Source organism: Piliocolobus tephrosceles, chromosome 9 (assembly GCF_002776525.5).
Source record: "Piliocolobus tephrosceles isolate RC106 chromosome 9, ASM277652v3, whole genome shotgun sequence".
NCBI classification, from domain to species: domain Eukaryota; kingdom Metazoa; phylum Chordata; class Mammalia; order Primates; family Cercopithecidae; genus Piliocolobus; species Piliocolobus tephrosceles.
In genome coordinates this window covers 18,990,660-19,011,983 of record NC_045442.1, presented here as the reverse complement: position 1 = coordinate 19,011,983, position 21,324 = coordinate 18,990,660, and the positions used below count along the sequence as shown (strand labels likewise).

At 43.9% G+C, this 21,324-nt stretch overlaps 1 protein-coding gene across 2 annotated transcripts in view; it reads right to left on the bottom strand.

Annotated features, from left to right (window-relative positions):
- The window catches only part of ABLIM1 (actin binding LIM protein 1), a 257,200-nt gene that overhangs the window by 189,993 nt on the left and 45,883 nt on the right, over positions 1-21,324 (bottom strand). The window contains exon 1 of one of the 2 annotated variants that reach the window (XM_023206653.2): positions 14,219-14,666. The exons of the other annotated variant lie outside the window; for it this stretch is intronic. Within the exon in view, the coding sequence (XP_023062421.1) occupies positions 14,219-14,234 (16 nt within the window). The 5' untranslated portion in view covers positions 14,235-14,666. Of the gene's footprint in view, positions 1-14,218; positions 14,667-21,324 lie in introns of those variants that run through there. 2 annotated transcript variants of the gene reach the window in all.

Sequence of the window (21,324 nt, the reverse complement as noted above, 5' to 3'; positions counted from 1 at the left end):
TCCTACCCTGATGCTTAAATAAACTCCACAGACCAACTGACCTTCATTAACATTTATTGAGCACATGGCACAGGCCACATTTGAAGTTTTCGCACACTACTTCATTTAAATTAACCCTAACAATAAAGATATGGAGTGGGAAGTATGGGTTTTTTACCCCATATTTATTTATTTTTTATCAAAGTTTAGGCTAAGTGTGGGCAGTCGCTCACACGTGTAATCCCAACATTTTAGGAGTACAAGGCAGTAGGATCGCTTGAGCTCAGGAGTTTGAGACCAGCTTGGGTGACGTAGCAAGATCCTGTCTATATAAGAAAAAAAAAGTTTAAAAAACCCAAAAAAACAAATATGCTTATAATGCATGATGGTAATTGCCTGCCCCACTTCTCCCAACCCCTATAGGCAAATGTGCTCAACTTTTGGTGTTTTTTCTTAACACTATGCTTATATCAACTCAGCCATTAGCTACTTACATCCTGTTTCTGCAGATGAGGATTCGGCTCTTACTGATATGCCCATACGACAAATTTTGGTTAAACCCATGGTCAGTGTTTACACTTTGAGAATGTAATTATTGTTCTACAAGATTCTGTAGTGCTTCCTATGAATAGATTCCCTTTCTTGTACAATGGTTTTTGTTCTCTTAGATTTAATCGTTTCCCTTTCTCCCACTTGCCTAGCTCCTGATGAATAATCCATCATGTTTTCTACCTATTTTTGTTGTGATCTACTACTAATTCTTTCCAGTGCTCAAACTCACCAGATAACTTATCAAACCTCCCAAAGTGAAGAGAAAATTGGAGGTTCTCAGTATTGTTTTAACTGAAAAAAACCCTGACTCTCAGACAGGTTAGGAGCTTCGCTCTATGTCCTCCAGGAAGTGGTAGAGACGTGATTTGCCTGCTACCAACTGCAGCACCAGCTCCCTGGAAGCACTCTACCCCTGGGTAAAGAGGTGCAGGCTGTGGCTGCACAACTTCAGAGGGTGCTGTCCCCAACTCAGATGAGAACAGTGCCCTGGAGAGGCAAGGCAGAGGCCCTGTTAACAAGGTGCCTTCCAATCTCGTCTCCAATGCTGCTCCTGGTCATCTTGCACCACACTGCCCCCTAACCTGGAAGTATTATGCTGACTGCTGACTCTCTGGCTGGCCTTGCTTGCCTGATTCATGTTCAGTAGTTGGCTTCTTTGTCTACTTATTATGCAAAACTACCATGTTAGTGTTGTCTCACTGTGGTCGTGTGGTTTTCATGGCAGGCATGGCCTTTCCCTGGGGGTGTCTCCATCATATCAACTCTCTCCAATGGCAAGAAGCCACTCCTGGGCTCTTGTTGCAAAAGTCCAAGTGCTTTTTAAATCCTGTTGTATATTGCAAGGGTGCTTCCAAATCAAGATAGGGGTGATGACAGACATGCCCTGCACCCATGCAATGGTTAAACCTTTCCTGCTGCATGGAAGGCCTGCTGACAACTCACCTTTTGGACATTCCTGAGGGAGGGGTGAACTTTCTCCTAAGCCCTTAAATTTTATATATATATATATATATATATATATATATATATTTTTTTTTTTTTTTTTTTTTAGACAGTGTTTTGCTCTGTCATCTAGGCTGGAGTCCAGCCTAGCACGGTCTCAGCTCACTGCAACCTCTACCTCCTGGGTTCAAGCAATTCTCCTGCCTCAGCCTTCCAACTAGCTGGGATTACAGGCATGCATCACCATGCCTGGCTAATTTTTTAATTTTTAGTAGAAATGGGGTTTCACCATGTTGCCCAGGCTGGTCTCAAACTCCTGACCTCAAGCAATCCACCTGCCTTGGCCTCCCAAAGTGCTAGGATTACAGGCATGAGCCACTGTGCCTGGCTGAAATGATATTTTTTCTGGAAAAGCTCTTATACTTCAAAAATGAATGCTATCCAGCAAGTAATGCTCGACAATGTAGATGAAGAGCTGGTCACTGAGGGATGGTATGACATGTGACAGACAGTCCCAGCCCTGATCTCACTCCTCCCTCCCTGGCTGCGAGGCAAAAGCAAGGAAACAAGGTGAGCACAGTAAACACAAAGAGGAGAGGCAGACTTATAGGGAAAAGTAATCCCAACTGAAAAAGCAATTCCAGAAATACCAGGCTTGAAAGCTGACATGGGCTCTGCAAGGGTTTTCTTTGTACTTCCAGCTGGAATTCAAACAGTATTCTACTCTGAATTTAGCATTTGGGTTAGTTCTTAATTGTATCAAGCACCCATGACAGATGACACCAAATTCCTGCCAACTTCTGTTAAGGATAAAGTGGCAAATGAAAGATTCAGATATTCTTTTGTCAAAACCTGTCCAGTTGCAAGTGAAGAAACCCAACGTAACCCAAACAGACCTAGTAGCACAATAACAGGAGTACTCAGAATGGAAACATGGTTGCCCACAGAAGTACCTTATTCTGTTTCATCAATAAAAGTTTAAGTAGTTAGTGTAGAGGGTCTAAGCCAGTGCTTTTCAGACTTTGGGTCTTGAACCACTGGAACATAAAATAAGTTTAATGGATCATCACCAGCATACTTAAAAAGTAGAAAAGAAAATAGCAGAGAGTAAAGGTAAGTATTGCTTCATGTGAGTTTTATTTCAGCCATTTATATGCATGTGTGTATGAATCCTGGGTCTTGCTGTGTAAAAGTGTGTTTCTTCCTGGGGTAGGCATGGTGGACATGTCATTAAACTCCAAACCATAATTGAGAGGCCCTTTGACTGAGTCCTACCCACAGACATGTTTTGTTTGGCCCGCACAAATATTTTTTTCTTCAGGAGTCTCACTCTATCACCTAGGCTGGAGTGCAGTGGCATGATCTCGGCTCACTGCAACCTCCACCTCTTAGGTTCAAGCGATTCTTCTGCCTCAGCCTCCCGAGTAGCTGGAATTACAGTTACACACCACCAGGCCTGGCTAATTTTTTGGTAGTTTTAGTAGAGACGGGGTTTCACCATGTTGCCCAGGTTAGTCTTGAACTCCTGACCTCAAGTGATCCGGCCACCTTAGCCTCCCAAAGTGTTGGAATTACAGGCGTGACCCACTGCTCCTGGCCACACACAATATTTTTAAAAGAGAAAGTGAAATTGTTTGTCAACATTTAAACATCTGGAGATTTTACATTAAAATCCCTATTTCCAGCTGCTCTTGAAAACTGGAAGGCCTGGCAACTTGACCCGCATCCCTCTGTGGGACCTAGGATGAAGGACAAAGTAACTCTTCCCTTTAGGGAGGGCCATGCTCTCTAGTTTGCCCCAGGCTCCACTCAGGTCACCTGTCTGATTTTCGGGGCATCCATATGTCTGACCCCAGTTCTAATCATCCTTAGCTCCACATGACCCACAAAGTTCCCCACTTACCTCTCCTTATGTCCATTGCTGTATCACGTGGCCAAAAGGCTAAACTGAGCTGCTTGCATCTCCTCAGACAGGAGCCACATTTTATTGCTTCTGTTTTACCCACTTGAGTCTCTTTCTCTCAATCCTCTTTTTATCCACTATTCCTGTTCATCCTTCAAAGCCCAGTCTTCCGTGACCACCCAACAGCATTGATCACTTTCTGTCCTGCAGTCCCATATGATTTTCATAGTTCCCCTTTGGGTACATTTCACATTGTATCATACTGACTTATCTATGTGTGTCTGTTTCTTGCTAGAAAGTGAGTGCTTTCCAGTCAAGAACTGCATTTTATTTGTTGCCATATCTAGATGGCTTATCTCATATTAGATTCTAAAAAAAAACATTTCCCAAATGAGAATAACCATCTCCCCAACCCATACACCTCATTCATTCACTTATTAGTTCATTCAACATTCAATGAGTGCTTACTATGGAGCAGACGCTGTGTAATGAATACAAGTTGAATCAAACACCATCCCCAACATTAAGAAACCTACAGAACTCCTCAAATACCAATCTTAAATGCCCCCTTTCCATAAAGCCTTTGCTGATTCCCTTGGGACTGTAGCCCTTCCTTCCTTAGAACCTCCAATAGAAGATTGTTCATCCCCTTTCTATCGCCTGGTGTCCCCTCCATTTTGCATTCTCCATCAGCATCCCTCTCCACACCTGCTAACCCGTTCATTCACTAACGGTAGGATCTTTTCCGTGTGTTGGGTTATTCTCGAAGTGCCTCACAGAACAGACCTCAAGAAAATTGTAATGTGATCAGGCCACTACGAGAAGCCCTTTGCCACAGCTCATTGTTATTTCTGAGTTTTAGGCTGGGAACTCTATATATGTCAGAAGTGGTAACATTTTCCAGGTAAGCAGGGACAGAGAGGCATCCACTCCTTCTTTAGTGCCCAGCATAACCGGGCTCTCGTCTTGCAGACTCCAATCACCATCACTCCTAAAACTGCTCCTTGATGGCCATTCAGAAGGGGTCCCTCAAGTGGCACATGGCAGCAGCCCGGTGGACACCCACCTAGCTCATGTGTCACTACGAGACCCTCCATGGACCCAGGCACACATAGCTCCTATCATTTTTCCATTAAGGGACTACTCAGCCTTCTCTCCCATTCCCCATCAGACACTCCAGTGAGGAATAACCTTGCCACCTTTTCCTACGATCCACTTTTCTTTTTTTTTTTCTGAGACAGGGTCTCACTCTACTGCCCGGGCTGGAGTGCAATGGTATGCCCTTGGCTCATCGCAGCCTCGAAGTCCAGGCTCAGATGATCCTCCCACCACTGCAGCCTCTTTAGCTGGGAATACAGGCACACACCACCATGCCTGGCTAATTTTTTGGCGGGTTTTTTGTTTGTTTGTTTTTGTTTTTTTGTAGAGACGGATCTGCCTGCTTCAGCCTCCCAAAGTGCTGGGATTATAGGTATAAGCCACTGTATCTGACCCACTTTTCTTAATTCTTCTTAAACTTTTCCCTTTTCATGTTTTAAATAGAGAACAACAGAAATAAACAGAAGAAAAAATAAAGACTACTAGAACATAGACAAAATGCAGTTGACTCTTGAACAACATGGGTCTGAACTGCACAGATCCCCTTGCACACAGATTTTCTTCTACCTCTGCCACCCCTGAGACAGCAGGACCAAACCCTCCTCTTCTTCCTTCTCACCTGCTCAGCATAAAGACAAGGAGGATAAAGGACTTTATGATGATCTACTTCCACTGAATGAACAGTAAGTATTGTACAGCAGTAGTAAATGAAACACTCCGAGCCTAATAACATATTTTAATTCCTCAAAGATTAAATAGGGAGTGGCAGCGTTTGTGAGCCAAGACAGCTGATGAACTCTTACTTTTTGTACTTTTTGTTTGTTTGTTTTCTGAGACAAGGTCTGGCTCTACTGCTCAGGCTGGAGTGCATGGTGATTTCAGCTCACTGCAACCTCTGCCTCCTGGGCTCAAGCCACCCTCCCACCTCAGCTTCCTGAATAGCTGAGACTACAGGCATGCATCACCATGCCTGGCTAATTTTTGTGTTGCCAATGAACTGTTACCCAAAAATTCCAAACAGCTCTACGATTCCAGGTAAACATGCTCACCTAAGTCTTGGAGACAGGAACGACACCTGCAGAATATGCACACCTGTGCCTTCATTCTGAATTAATGTTGCCTTCTCCAAGTCATGCTGAGCCCCAACTCACCCCCATGAAAAAGTACCTTAAACTTCCTGCCAACCTTTGCTCCCAGTATCATACACTGACAGCAGTTTCTTGGCCACTGGGATCTCATAGGTCTGCTTCATTATGGAACATGGCTTTGTTTCATCCTGCAGGAGAGCCACAGTGACAGTGAGGTTCTTTACCTTCTTTTTGCCATCTGTGCACGGTGAGCAAGATGAAATTTGCAAAAGGGAATGAAGAAGCAAAGTAGCTTCTTCATGAAAATTCATATAAAAATTTTGAGTTACCCACTGGTAGGGCTGGTCATTTTACCCACAGAAACCACAGATTACCTGCACAGTGTCAAAGTGTGGTCCCTGAATCGAGAACATCAACATTATCTGGGAAGTGTTAGAAATGCCAAATCTCAGGCCTTCTCCCAGACCCACTGAATCAGAAACTCTGATGGCAGGGCCCAGAAATCTGTGTTTTCACAAGCCTTCCAGATGATTCTGATCCCAGCTGAAATTTGAGAAGCCCTGTCCTAGACAGTAATTTCCTTAGAAGTATTAAAAAAGCCAGGATCTTCATAGTTAAATGCAAGTATTCAAACAAGCCAGCCTGTTTGATTGCAACAGGGACACACAAACTCACCCCTGGTCCACCCCCAGGGGACACTGGACCATAATAGCATTAATTATGTCAGTCTGAGCACAAATACAATGTTTCAGAGAAAAGAGGTCATGCATAACAAATATTCACTCTCCCCACTGTTAACAAAATTTGCCCTTGAATACACAGCTCCTGCCAGTTTGGGATAAACATACCTCTCAGTATGAGTCACCATCAGACAAACACACAATGAAATAGGAAGCTGGGTTGGTTTTTACTGTGGTGTGCCCGGATCAAACTCAACCACAATGGGAAGAAATCCTGCACCACTCACTGATCACTGAACCTTCTGAAAAGTTCTCTGGCTCTTTAATGCTGGCTCAGGAAAATACTCAGCACTCTGACTTTGGCATAGGAGAAGCCAACAATACCAGGATCCTCTTTCTTGACCCCCAGGACTGTGAATACGATGGCAAAGAGGCCACCTCCTCAAAATGAATCAAATGCCAAGATACGCTTCTTGGTGGGGTGAGTCTCCTGCAGTACATCTTCTGCAGGAATTTGGAAAAGTCAACGTGTTGTTCTTTAAAAGGAACTCTCTGTGATGCAATACAGGTTGTTCATCCTTCTTGGTCATTTGGCCTGGCATGGGAAAGGTAAGAAGCAACACCATCTCCAAAGTCTGGGAGTAGCTAACAATAGATGAGGCCCAACTTCCATTTCAGATGCCCACTGTCTACATATTCTTGACTCCATTCCTGTCATCAAAAATTGCCCTCAAGAGCTTCGAATGCATTCGAGTCAATGTGTTCCTTCTCTCATATTTATTTATATTGTAGAAGTGACATCTTTTTCTCTCTAGATAAACATTTTTTAGACATCAATAAATAGGTGTCAGAGGGCAGGGGATTTGCTATGATTTTTTTTTTTTTTTTTAAACATGTGAAATCCTTTCCCTTAGCTTTGGAAATCCCATTATTCAGACAGTACTTCTGGAATGAAGATAAACTAAGCAGAACCACACTTCCTGGTAAGAGTAGCACTTTCATTTATAAAATAGTACGAGCAATTCACACTTGGATTGCTTTCTCTGAAGCACAATATGATGACAAAAACTGAAGCACCCCTCACCGCAAAGACGGGAAATTCACAGTTGAGTAGTGTGAATAAGTCACTGATCAAGAACAATTTATTCTGAAATTTGTAGCCTTGTAGGTCTCCTTTAATCTATCACTTCCCTTTAGACCTTACTTAGGAAATGTCCTTGTTGGTGGTATTTCCTTTAAAAGACTGGGGCTTTTGAAGTTAAGACAATCCAAGGGCAGGTAGGGGTGAGGCATTAAACTTCAAGCTGTGGCTAAGAGTGGCCACCATATGTGAAAGGGGATGTCTGGATAGTGACTCAACAGTCATTGCACACATGAGGAATTATTACCCACAGTGAAAGACCTACTGTTCTTAGCCTTTCTGAGGATGGAACAGAAGTGGGTGTTGATTACACCAGGCAGTGTGCATGCATCTGAGTGTCTGTGTGAGTGTGTGTTTTGGGAGGGCACATGGCATTAGAGGCAGCAACACTTCACAGCTCCTAAGGCTGTTTTACAAGACTGTATATGAAGTCAAATACTTGAGAAAAAGAGCACTGTCCTAAGTTGCACAGGTGATGACTGTTGTTTATCTGGTGTTTACTTAGGTGCACAGAGTAATTCTAGAAGAATTCACAGAAGGGATGGGCCTTGGAGGAGTTCTATAAGGAAGCCAAACTTGAGTTAGATCTTCGATAAATACATAAAAAGGGGTCCAGTATGTCTCACAAGGTGGGTAGACAGTATGACTGAGGTTAGAGTGGAAAATACCACCTCTGTGGTCATTCAAAAGGTAAAAGGACTCAGGGTGGACATTAGCACTGTAGGCAGAAAAATGGATAGAAAGGTTAGCTTTTCTACATAACTAAGTGATCTCTGACTCCTGTGAGTCTCCTTTCCCTCACCTATTAGGGGGAAGATACTACTTACCTTCATGGGTTCGAAGATTCAAGACAGTGTATATGAAACTCTGCCATTTAATATGTGTTCAGTCACTGACAGATTTAATAATAACATCAAAATGAAAATAAAATAAGACTGGTTTAGAAGAACATTTTTTTAGATGGAAGCAGAGAGGAGGTATTTTAAGGACTTGAAGAGAACCCTGCATGACAAGCAGGAAGCTTTGAACCTTACCTTGACATTTGTTTGGGTTTTTGAGCTGGGAAATATGATGATTCAGTGTGCTAAAAGGATTACTTTGGTGCCAGGGTGTAGGTCACATCTGAGACACAGTATACCACTGTTCTGAGGAGCTGCCAAGAACAAGGCTGCGGTGGCTTTTAGATGTGGCAGGAAGGGGCTACTTCCAAACCATAAAGGGTGCTGGACCCAGCAGCTTGAGGCAGAAAGGTGTGGTGTTGGCTTCCCTGTTGATGCCTAACATCTGAATGCCTTCTGTTATTCCAAAGGGAAAGCAAGGCCTGTTTCTAATGTTATCTTCCTTAAGGTAGATTGTAGCAAGCTTGTACAAATCGGCCAAGAAATCTCAGAGTCTGCCCAAGAGGTATGAACTGGACTACTTACTTCTAATCACCCCTCAGTCCTTTATCCCCATCACTGACTTAAGGTCTATAAAACTGAGCTCATCTCCTTCCTCCCACCGACCTCCTCCCTTCCTCTTCACCACTAACAACTCTCTCCCACCTCACCTCTGATTCCACTCTGCTCCTCTTCAGTCCTCCTTCCCAAGCCTAGCCACATCTAACACTGATGCCTGCGTGTAATGGGTTAGATTGCATCACTCTCCAAACTCATCTATTGAAGTCCAAACCCCCAGTATCTCAGAATGTGGTCCTATTTGGAGATAGGGTCTTTACAGTGGTGATCAAGTCAAAATGAGATCATTAGGGTGGGCCTTAATCCATTGGGACTGGTGTCCTTTTATAAAGGGGAAACATGGAGTCAGATAGGCACGTAGGGAGAATGCCCTGTGAACAGGAAGGCAGTTGCTTCTACAAGCCAAGTAACACCAAAGATTACCAGCAAATGTCCAGAGGCCAGGGGAGAAGCATAGGACAGATTCTCCTGACAGCGCTCAGAAGGAACCAACTCAGCCAACACCTTGACCTCAGGCTTGTAGCTTTCAGAACTATGAGACAATACATTTCTGTGGTTTAAGCCGCTCAGTCTGTGGTACTTTGTTACAGTGCCACTAGCAAACTGATGCCTGAGCTACTTGGACTCAAAACTTTAAGATCATTTGTTCTGAATTCTTCTCGTTACATCCACCCAACCTGCTGTCAGGCCCCATCAATTCTAATATGGTGGCTTCTCTCGAATCTACCATTCTCTTTTCATTTCAATGTATTATATGTCCACATATCCCCAACCTTTAAATCCTCAGTTTAAGAGCTGCCTGCTTCAGGGAGCTCTCCTGATCAGCCTAATTGGAAGCTAAATCTCCCACCTTTGACCTGCCAGAGCACTGGACCAATGCCTCTTCAAACATCTATGTAATAGGAGTTATTCGTGAGCTTCTTTACTTCCTCGAGAGGTGGTAAAGAAGCAGAGGGCAGCTGTTGTATCTTTGGAACCCTTGAGAGCTTCCTGAGTACCCAGCACTTTGCCTAACACAGAAAGGGCAGCAGGAGATGATAACAGAATAGGGAAGTTTCCTGACCAGAATGGGGCTTACAGAATCCTAAAGGAAAAGAAAGAACTAAGCTAGAACATCTCTGTAGACATATCTACTTTGATGAAGAGGATTATTCCATTTTCAGCAACTGAAATGAGCTGGGAAATAAGGCCCATAAATAAGTAGGAAGGCCTTTATTAGTCCTTCTGCAGCTTTATTATTTGAAGCATCTGTTTCTGCCAAAAGCTAAATGGCATCAAGGAGGAGTTGTGGTGGTCTGATTGACTTCCCATACAAATTGCTCACATCTTAGTCCGGGCACGGTGGCTCATGCCTGTAATCCCAGCAGTTTGGTGAGGCCGAGACGGGTGGATCACCTGAGGTCAGCAGTTCGAGACCAGCCTGGCCAAGATGGTGAAACCCCCATCTCTACTAAAAGTACAAAATCAACCAGGCGTGGTGGTGCACGCCTGTAATCCCAGCTACTCAGGAGGCTGAAGCAGGAGAATCACTTGAACCTGGGAGGCAGAGGTTGCAGTAAGCTGAGACAGGGCCATTGCACTCCAGCCTGGGCAACAAGAGTGAAACTCTGTTTCAAAAAAAAGAGGACAAATTGTTCACATCTGTCACCCTCTGTGCTCAAGAGAATCCATTAAACTAAGCCTTAAAGAGAACTGTGACCAAGGTGTCTTAGCACCCCACTGCTCTCTACAGCTGTAGTTCTCAAACTGGAGCAATTCTGTTGCCCAAAGGGCATTTGCTAATGTCTGGAGACATATTTGATTGTCATGAGTAGGAAGTCAGTGCTGCTGGTACGTAGAGGTCAGGATTGCTGCTAAACATCATACAATGCACAAGGCAGAATCACAAAGAATTATCTCTCAAAATATCAGTGATGTGGAGGTTGAAAAATCTTGCTCTAGAGAAAGTACTTGCCTTGGGGGTATGTGTATGTGTGTGTCCCTACACACATGAATGTCAGGTGGAAGGTGAACATCCTTCCACTTAGACACTGGAATGAGTTTCACTGGGTCCTGCTATCCCAAAAGTGAGTTGGGCCATCCAACAATGTCAGAAAACTTCCAGGAAACAAAACAAAACAAACAAAAAATGATGTGCCTAAATGTAAAATTCTATTTACCTTGAAGTTTGTCTTGTGGCTAAATTCTTAGTCTTTTCACATGGTTTCCAAACGATTAGCATTCTTTATTATTTAAACTAAGTGTTTATAGAGTTTAATCTCTAACAGTTGCTTATTTTTATTTTCTGTAACAAAGATAAATAATAAATCCCTTTTGTATTCTTAAAACTTACACTGGAACACACATTAGCTAGAAAATTACAGCTTTTTAAATGAGTATAGTGAGCCTCTGGAGTACAGATTGACGAGCATCTATTTAGGAAGGCAATTATTGACAGATAAACCCGCAGAAATCTCCTGTGCTTCTCTGTTACAGGATACAGCAAGGGTAAGGTACCCTTGAAGACATAAGAGAAATAACCATTTCATCAAGATTCTGGAATCAGTAAGTGTCTGCAGCTGGAGATGAATGGGTACCTGGTCAGAAGAACAAAAGATAATGAGGTCAAAGGATGTCAGCAAATGCCACTCCACACTAGTGGACGCAATCAGCCAGTGTGCTTTCTCTCCAGCACATGTCAGCCCCAAACCAGGTATTTTATCCTAGAGAGAAAACTATGAGGCAAGCCAATGTGAGCTCTAAGTGGCAAGCACAACAGAGTCTATGCCACTCCCCCTTGGGCCAGCCATGTTCCTCGGGATGGATACTGCCAGGACCTGAGCCTCCTCAAGTTGATTCCTGACAGCTCCATAAGGAAGAAAGGAGCTAGGCTTCTCTGGGAACAAGAAGAAATGGAGAGGATTGGAGAAGTTTCCGAATCAAGAAGACAGTTTCCTGTTCCAGCTCTGACAACGGGCCAACCTGTTTTAGTTGTTTGCTGATCTACGGTGCGGCAGACACTAAGCTATGCACTGGAAAGTTAAAGATGGAGACACAGTGCCACTTCTGAAAGGTTCACCATCTTGTGACAGAGACAGCAGCTGTCAACACACTGGCAACTGTGGTCTCTCCTTCACTGGGTGATAAGACACAGAGAATGAGCACTTTGTCTACGATCTGCTGTGTGACCTTGAGCAACTTACTTACCTTTTCTGATCCCCAGTTTTCTCATCTCTAGGATGAATGCATGGACTAAACGATCCCCAGTGCCTTTCTCACTTTAAGAGCTATGATGAAGCTCCCTTTTTTCTATGGAAGCCCTTGTGTAACTACCAAAAGCAAACAAACAAACAAAAAATGAAACAAAACCAAACAAACCTGCCTTTCTCTGTTGATGGCTGAAGTCAGTGCAATCAGAAAGCAGTGGTGTGGACTGACACAGACCTCAAAATAAAAACAGAACAGCCTTTAATCAGTGGCTAAGGGTTAAGATAATATTAGTATGTGACCTCTCAGTGGCCCGTCCAAAGTGTTCCAGTTAGAAGGTGGCCACTGACTTGTAGAGCAATGTGAACCCAGGCAATCTAAGCTTTGGAAAGTCTACAATGACTTAGAAATAAGAGCTGCTATTTGAGGACTACTGATTTATAATATATACCATATATAGCAAGCTTAGGTCTTCCAAGAGTCCCACAGGAATAGAATGAAGAAATGCCTTTGTAATTCCCTTTCCCATCACTCATAAATTACTCATATCAGGGAAACAAACTCAAATCCATTAGCAGCAGAGATGAGGGCCATGTCATAGTCGGGTGGGAGCTACAAGTGAAGAGACCTGACCTGCAGTAAATGTCAACATCTGTGTTTGGTACTGAGGGTTCCTGGAAGCACTCCCAAAAGAGTGGAAATATTATCAGAAGCACCTTTATTCACACCGAATCATTTCACTCAATTACCATATACCCACTGAAAGACCAGCTACGGCATGTGATTACTAAAAATCTACAGGAGCAGAGTGAATAGAGTACAATCACGTTTCTCTTTTGTCCTGAGGTGCAGCCTTTACACTGTTAAGCTCTGAGGATCCTGTATGTCAATCCATCCATTAGTAGAATAGAAGCAAACTGAGTTTCAAGCAACAAGGATCAATTTGAGTTCAGCATTTTCATCTTAAATCGATTCCCTGTAGTAGCTTTAAGATAAAGGAAACACAGATAAGTCATTGAAACGGTTCAAGACCGCCCTGAAAGAGTAGCTGTCTGTGTTTAGGGAGGAAAGAACGTCCCCACAGTAAGAAAATGTGACAATAAATCTAAGAGTACTAGACAGCAAAAGTAAACAGTGGTTATTTACATTATAAAATCATTTGGTGAAGATCCCTAAGACATAATAAAAGAGAAAAAAATAAGTTACAGAAAAACGATCATAGAAGGATTTAATTTTTATATTCAAATGTGTCTGTCTCTAATTCCGGTCTAGAAAGGTCTGGCAAGACACACAGTAACTGTTAACAATTTTATCTCCAGAGAGGAGAGAGGAACTGAAGCGGACAAGGCAGAAGTGAGGGGCTTTCACTGTCCCTCCCTATTCTCCTGCAACATTTTACTTTCTTAAGACAAGGTGTATTTATATATCACTTGAATCACTCAAAACAAGCATTGCGGTGTTCTTTCACATTTCCCGGAGAAACAAATCATTTCAACTATCATTCAATTCTGAAAGATGTACCTTCCATTTCAGGACCACGCCTAGTGCATAAATAATGTACACCTGTTCAGGCCACACCTGTCCTCTCCCTTTTAACACTCTCCTTGTGATGTGATGTGGTTTCCTTTGCCATATGAAGCATCCTTTAAGAAGGTGTTTGGAGGAGTGATTAGGGATAATACTGAAATGACAGGTTATACACGTAGAGCACCTGAAGCCTTTAAAACAGACCAGCTTCTCCTTTCAGCCGGATCTAGCGAGGCCTGGGCATGTCCCAGCACCACACAGCCTAGCCCGGGCAGGAAGAGCCCTTTCATGACATATGTTAATTAACTTATTGATTGGTGGAGCGCGGTGGTAAGAGAGGAAGGGAATGATGGTTGGGATGGGGGGCAAGACGGCAAGTCTCAAACACAACAAAAAATTCAAAATGCAATAGCAATCAAAAGAGACACACATCCCAGAGCTCAGCTGTGCTCCAGAAATAGGATGTGCTTCCTTTGCGGTGGCGAAATTCAAGATTCTGAACGAAGTCTCGGTTCGATGGAAACCCAGACTTCACAATACAGAGCTTCTCACACCGAGAACATGTCCGCCCGGCTTTCGATTGATCATTCCCCGTTAGGTGGCCGAGCCCTGCGGTGCCATTCCAACTTCTGCAACCATGCACAGTGATCGATATTTATAATTACCTTTTTCCTTCACCATGGCAACCGGGTCCTCCGACGAGCGGGACTGAAGAAGGAAGGAGGAATAAACTCTGGGAGTGGAAGCGCGCCTTGGCAGTCAGATCCGCGGGCGCTGGGGCGGCCAGGAGAAGCCCCAGCATCAGCTTGTGAGGTCCGGGGCTGCGGTCTCGAGTCCCGCCCCGCCTTGGCGGGCCCCGCTCCCACGCCCGCCCCGCGATCGCCCCCGCGCTCTCCGCCGCCCGCCCGCCCGCCCGCCGAGCTGCAGCCGCGCCCTGCTCGGGGACTCTGCCCTGCGGCTGAAACCACTCGCTACAGCTGCTGCTGTAACAAATGCAAAATTCCACTGTCCTAATCTCTGGTCACTGACACCACCTTGTATTCCTCGCGCCGAGGACCGGCTATGAAAGGCTCCCGAACGCCGGCCCCCTCCCACAGTCTGATAAATGATTGCCAGGAGGAGGAGGACCGAGCACCAGCTAGAGACAATTCCAATTAGTACGACTAGTCAATGGTTAGCTTATGGGCTCCCTGTTACAGTCGCTTTCAATTTTTACTACGGCTTCTTTCAGGCAAACTGGATAAATAAAATTGGCCTTAATGTAAAACAAAAACAGAATAATGATACTAATGGCAATTTCAGGTTCACTTTCTTATGAAAAATGAATAATGACGTTTGGTTTGCACGGCTGCTCCCCGCTAGAATCTACCTGAATGGGGTTGGGGGAAGGTAGAGACAGTGAGACACAGCCCGGGAAGAGGATCTTTCAGGATTCTATTCCTTATCCAGGATCCAATTCAGGATCAAAGTTAAAATCTGATCTATCCATTGAGGGGGGATTTTGACTTCCCTTTCTCCCTCTGTTTCATCGGAGTTTTTAGACAAGCCCCTTGGATGTGCATATGCCAGGGAGGAACTCTAGTCACGATTAAGGGACAAATAGCCTCATCTAGTATGGTCCACCACCCGGATCAGCCTAAACCTGACCCCACAGCAGCAGCTCGGAGGAGGCTTTTGATTTCTGACCCACAGGGTCACGGGCTGTCCTGTGACCTGTCCTGCTGTCCTGTCAGCTGAGGACTTCTGGCTCACAAAGCCAGTGCCCACGCGACTCCAGCCCCTGTCTCCCAAATCCAGCTCACGGGGTCCCGACCGCACACCATATACATCCACCATGTGGGAGAAATGGGATGAGCAAGAGACAAAAAGCCAGACATCACAAGGCAGGGAGAGCAGCAGATGGCCAACACATCTTTCAGAACCAGAATGCACAGCCAGTATTAGATGGTATTTACTGCAAATATTGTAACATGTTGAGTCTAAGAGAGCCAGGGGAACCGAAAGGAATGAAGTCAGTCAACCTGCCTCCTCTTTGACTCAGAGAGTGTGTATGGCTGAAATGAACTACATTCGGTGGGTCTGGGGAGAAGGGGGAAAATGCCCATTTCTTCACATTCATCTCGGGTAGGTCTTCACTGCTGGTTTTCTGATGTGTAACAGTAGCACATCTCAGGCAGCTGTGACATTCCTACATCTGTGACTCAGGGCTTTACTATTAATAGCTTACGTGTCTCAGGCTGTAAGGAAGAGCTAAGTCCCCTCCAGCCCCTCGGTTGTCTTTTCTATGACGACATACTTCGCCCACACCACTCCCCGCACCCATGGCAGCCCCATAAGGTCATGTTTTCCCTAAGTCAGCAGCCAGCTGGAGTGTAAGCACTGAAGAGCGTTTAAGCGGCTTCTCTAACCTCCATTCATAAATATGAGCCAAGCATGAGAGCGACTAGACCTCCAGTCCAGAGGGATGGCAGAGTTCAAGAGCATCCAGGAAACAAGCCCTTCACGTTCCCCAGTTTTCAAGGCTAAAACTGCACTAGTCTACTTTCCCACTCCTAATCACCCTCAGAGCCTTTAAGGAGATGCTGACAAACAAAATTAACTGCAGAGAGCTGGAATTAGGCTGTTTTGTGAGCCTAGCAGGTGAATCTATTTTATCATATTTCTGCTGTTTAACTACATCGGCATCTCACTTAAGCACTTCTCTCCAAAGCGCTCATGTTATTCAGCCCAAAGCAAAGAAGCAGCTTTCTTTCTCTTTCCTTCCACCAGCCCTACTCCTCCTCACCCCTTCCTCGCTACTATAATGTGACAGTAAAACACCATTGGTTTCTGGAGCAAACCCAATCATATGTAAGTGTTCCAGATATTGTAAATGCCATTAGCTCAATTTTTCTTTTATTTGGGATGTCAGTTTGAAACTCTGAGATTTAAGTTTACTAACCAAATTGGTCTCTTATTACAGTCCTTAACCTACCTGTATACACTGGTAGATAAATCGCACAGAAACAGAGTTTGGAAAGGCTCTCTGGCAGCTTTGGAGACTGAGCTGGCAGAGTAACAGCTGGTGCCTATTCATTTTCAGAGAAGCCTTTTCTAAAGGAAAATACTACATAGTGGTTCAGAGAGATTTTCCCCCCGCCTGTGTTTTCCATGGAAAGAATTTTCCTGTACCACAGTCAAAGTGAATGAGTCACCAGCATTTAGTTGCTAAGTAATAGTCATATGGCAAAAGTCCCCCCGCCAATCAGACACTGCTACTTTGGGATAAAAGTATCCACTCTGCACTTTTAAGATAACCAAAGAGTGTATTACTAAAGTTATTTGTGGAATGTGGGAGAGTAAAACCAAATTGTTTTTGCCTCCTTGCCTCAGGGCAGAATTGCTAAAGAGCTTTAAGAACAGAAGCAAAGCATAGGCATTTTCTGCTTTACAGCTAAAGCTGCAAGAAGTGTAGCAAAGTAAATCAAGAATACAAATGAAATATATAGTTCATAAGAAAGAACTTTTTATTCTTATATCTTGAGATGATTTCCAAAGAACTTATCTCGATCTCATTCCACTCAGATAAGTCTTCATAATACGGACACCAACCCACGGTTTTATTGTTTTTTGCCCCATCAAACTGACCCATTGCCTCCTTCTCATTCACTCACAACATAAAGCAAGGGTTGTCCACAAGGGACCAAAGGACAGAAACCATTTTGTTGGAGAGAAAAGCTTGTTAGCATACAGCCCCTCTTGGCAAAAATTCAAGCACACATCATTTCAATAGCGATGCCAATTAGGAGGGAAATGTTACAACTAGAAACCAGCAACCTGGCAGAGTCCACTTTCTCATTGCTTATTCTCCTCTGCAGAGCCACGGGTCACCTACTGTACATGCACCTGTAGTGCAGGAATTTCAGGATCCCTCCGTGGGGCTGGAACACCAGGTATCCAGGTGTTCAATACCACTGGACTCATTTTTTTTGTTGTTGTTTTGAGATGGAGTCTCACTCTGTCACCCAGGCTGGAGTGCAGTGGCACAATCTCAGCTCACAGCAACCTCCGCCTCCCGAGTTTCAGGTGATTCTCCTGCCTCAGCCTCCCGAGTAGCTGGGATTACAGGTGCACCACCACACCTGGCTAATTTTTGTATTTTTAGTAGAGACACGGTTTCACCATGTTGTCCAGGCTGATTTTGAACTCCTGACCTCAGGTGATCCGCCTGCCTTGGCCTCTCAAAGTGCTGGGATTACAGGTGCGAGCCATGGCACCTGGCCCCCGCTGGACCCTTTAGCAAAAAGCATGCTCAAAATCCTTTCTAGCAGAATTCAGCTGAAAGAACCCTGGAGAATGCGTTCCTATTTGCTTTCTACTTAGTGTTGGCATCAATCAATCTCATTTCAGAGATTTATGGGACACTTGCTGTGTGCCAGGTACTGGGGTGGGAGTACAAAAGCAAGAATAGAGAAACCACTGCCCTGGAGGTGCTCACCATCTAGCGGAGAAGATGCACGCACACAAATATTCTCAATGAAATGAGGAAGGTATTAAGACAGGAGTAGGCACAGAGTGAAGGGCAGTGCTGAGTTCAACCTGGAGTCAGGAGGGGCTTCCAGGAAGAGTAAGGAGGTAGGTAATGACTGGTCAAGTGCAGAAAGAGGGAAAGTCATTCCAAGTGGAAGTAATAAGGCAAGAAGGCATCCAGTAGTTCACTATTGGTGGGGAGAAGGGAGAGGATCAAGATGAGGTTGGGTGACAGGTGACAGAGGGCCCTCCATGCCACTCTAAAGAATGGACCTTAGAAATGTTGTGATTAAAGTCTCAAACCTAAGCTACCTATTTCTTTCTAAATGGAGTTCAAAGGCTCTGGCTGCATTTCAAGGTACAGCATGATCTGTTTCCAACCATCCTGCCTCCTCCCTCCATTTGGATTGTGGTGTTGTGTGCATTTCTGGTGTTTAGCAGACAGCTTGACCTGGAATAGATGCATAGGAAGTGTCTATTCATTTATTTAAACATTTCCCAGGTCAACAGAATAAAAAGATAGCTATACATGTCTCACACACAGTATTTTAAGAAGTACAAGCCGTTTGGGATTGGTTTATCCCTTCTATTGTAATGGCTTCAAGTCCACAACTAGGTTGTAAGCTCTCTGAAGGCAAGGAAGGTTTCATTCACACTAGGCTGATACGAGTGTGGTTTGCAAGGCTCGGCGTGGTGGTGCACACCTGTAATCCCAACACTTTGAGAGGTCGAGGCGGGTGGGTCACTTGAGGTCAGGAGTTTGAGACCAGCCTGGCCAACACAGTGAAACCCCATCTCTTCTAAAAATACAAAAACTAGCCAGATGTGGTGGCGTGCACCTGTAATCCCAAATGCTTGGGAGGCTGAGGCAGGAGAATCACTTGAACCCAGGAGGCAGAGGTTGCAGTGAGCTGAGATCGCACCACTGCACTCCAGCCGGGGTGACAGAGTGAGACTCCGTCTCTTTAAAAAAAAAAGAAAAGAAAAGAGTGGGGTGGTTTGCAGATCACCAGAGATAGAAATGCAAGGGGTGCTTCAAATGCAGACACCTGGTCGCGCCACCTCAGGTCTGACTGATAACTCAGATTCTCTGGCAAGGAGGTCTGAGCAGCAGCCAGCTTCCCCAGTGACTAATGACCCCTTGCTAATAAGCTGGCTTGCAAAGCACGAGGATAGACTGAGATTTACAAACAGCTATATACCATGCCGTTGCATCTGATAAACAATCCTTATACTCTCTGTTAGCCAAAATAACAATCAGCTGGACATTAACTGCAATCTTAATGAGAATTTATTAGAAGTGGTGATTCCAAAGTTTCCTACAGTCTAGGACAAATTCCTAAATGTCTGATCCCTCTTGACCCTACTCACTCTCATGTCCTCAACAGACAATTCTTAGGATTTTTTCCATATGAATCTCATAGAATCAATGCCCAGCAAAGTTCTTTTCCTTGAGTTCTTAAAGTAGAATTATTTTATGGTTGTATCCAAACTTCCCCACGGTCTTTTTCAAAAGCCATTTCTGAGTTTGGACCCAAGCAACAGGTTGCACTTCAAGAAAAATAGTGAAAAATACTACAGTATATTTAAAGCTCCCTATAAACAAATCAGTAAGGATATAAATGACAGAGTGAACAAAAAATAAACCATTTTCCTACAAGAGCAGCAAAAGCTATTACTAGAATTCTGAGGATCTTGGGATAGTAAAGAGTTTCAGAGATTTTAGCCTAACTTCAGACTCATGAGTACACAACTACTAAAATAGTTCCCTGAATTATTTGGGAAAAGGCCTTTTTTAAAACAGTTTACTACCATCTAGCTTTCTCTTTCATTGTAATATTTTCTAGATAGAAATCCAGTTATTAGGATATAAAAATGGTTGCTTTTCATCAGGTAGAATTGCAATGCCTTCCCTGACAACAGTCCCCTCTTTCTGGTATTTACCACCACCAAGTGCTTTGAAGTTGACTATGTTGTAATGAAGGATGGATATATCTATGTTTGCAAAAGATTGTGGGCTCCCTGAGGGAAGGGGTCACATGTTATTGTATCTGTACTGTATTCACACAGTAACACACAAAGGCACAAAGTAGGAATGCAATATTTGATGAATAAATAAATATTCCTTTTCATAATCAAATAGACTGATTTTAAAATCTAACTCAAATAAATTAAGAGTACATTCAGTCTCTTAGATAAAAATCAATTTAGTGATTGCTTCAAAGTATTTGCCAAGATGCAAGCCAATAATTACTTTGGAGAGAAAGTAGGCCAAAGAGGAACTTTCTCAGGCAGTCATTTTACAAAGTCCCCTTTATAACCTACCCTCACAGCTACTTTGGTCACCATTAGAGCCCACTATGTGTCAGCCACCATTCTAATCTCTACATGATCACCTCATCTTTTCCTCATAACAACTGGATGAAGTACATATTATTATACTTTATATGTGAGAAAAGAGTTTGGTAAGAGGCTGAAGCCACGGGCCCTCTCTGTGTTACTGGGCCTTCCCTTCTGCAGAGGTTGTTAAAGAGCCTCTCATCCCATGCTCTGCCTACACACACACACACACAAGCATTTCTGAAGGCAAGGTGCACTCAATGTACATCAACAGGCATTTCTAAAAGGCCTGGCATGAGAGAAGTGATGTTGCCTTTTGCCTTGCCTGTGTAAAGCAATCCTTTTTCCAGATACCTTATCCTTTATCGGTTCTTGGACTTCATATGGAAGGACCTGTCAGGTGAATAGCACCATAACCGTGGCCTGTGGCACCCACTGTTGGCTGCACAGGGGAAGATGATGTACCCAGACCCACATAGCAAGACTTCAAAAGTGCAGTGTAATCATCCACCCTGTCTAATCATTCTCAAGGAATGACATTTCTGTGGTTTATGTTGACAGCAAGTTAAAATTAAAAATTTTTTTGCAAGGTTTACAAAGCCTACATTTGTTCCCCTACCTCATCTGGCCTTATAATAAATTCTCCTAACTATGCCCTGGAACAGTCCCAGAAAATAACCTCTCTCTCATACTCCTGGATTTGTCAGTCATCATCGGAGGAACTAGCCAAGTAAAACCTGCAACACACACAACCATTACTGCATTTGCTACCACAGGAATGGCAGCTTTGTCATCTAACACGTCTCAGCAAGTTTCTCTAGTTCTTAGTACAGAGAAGAGACCATGCAACCCATACCCTGATGTGTGGAAATCTGTAACTTGTATTCATAAATAGGCATTAATTAAGATAAAAGCAGAAGTC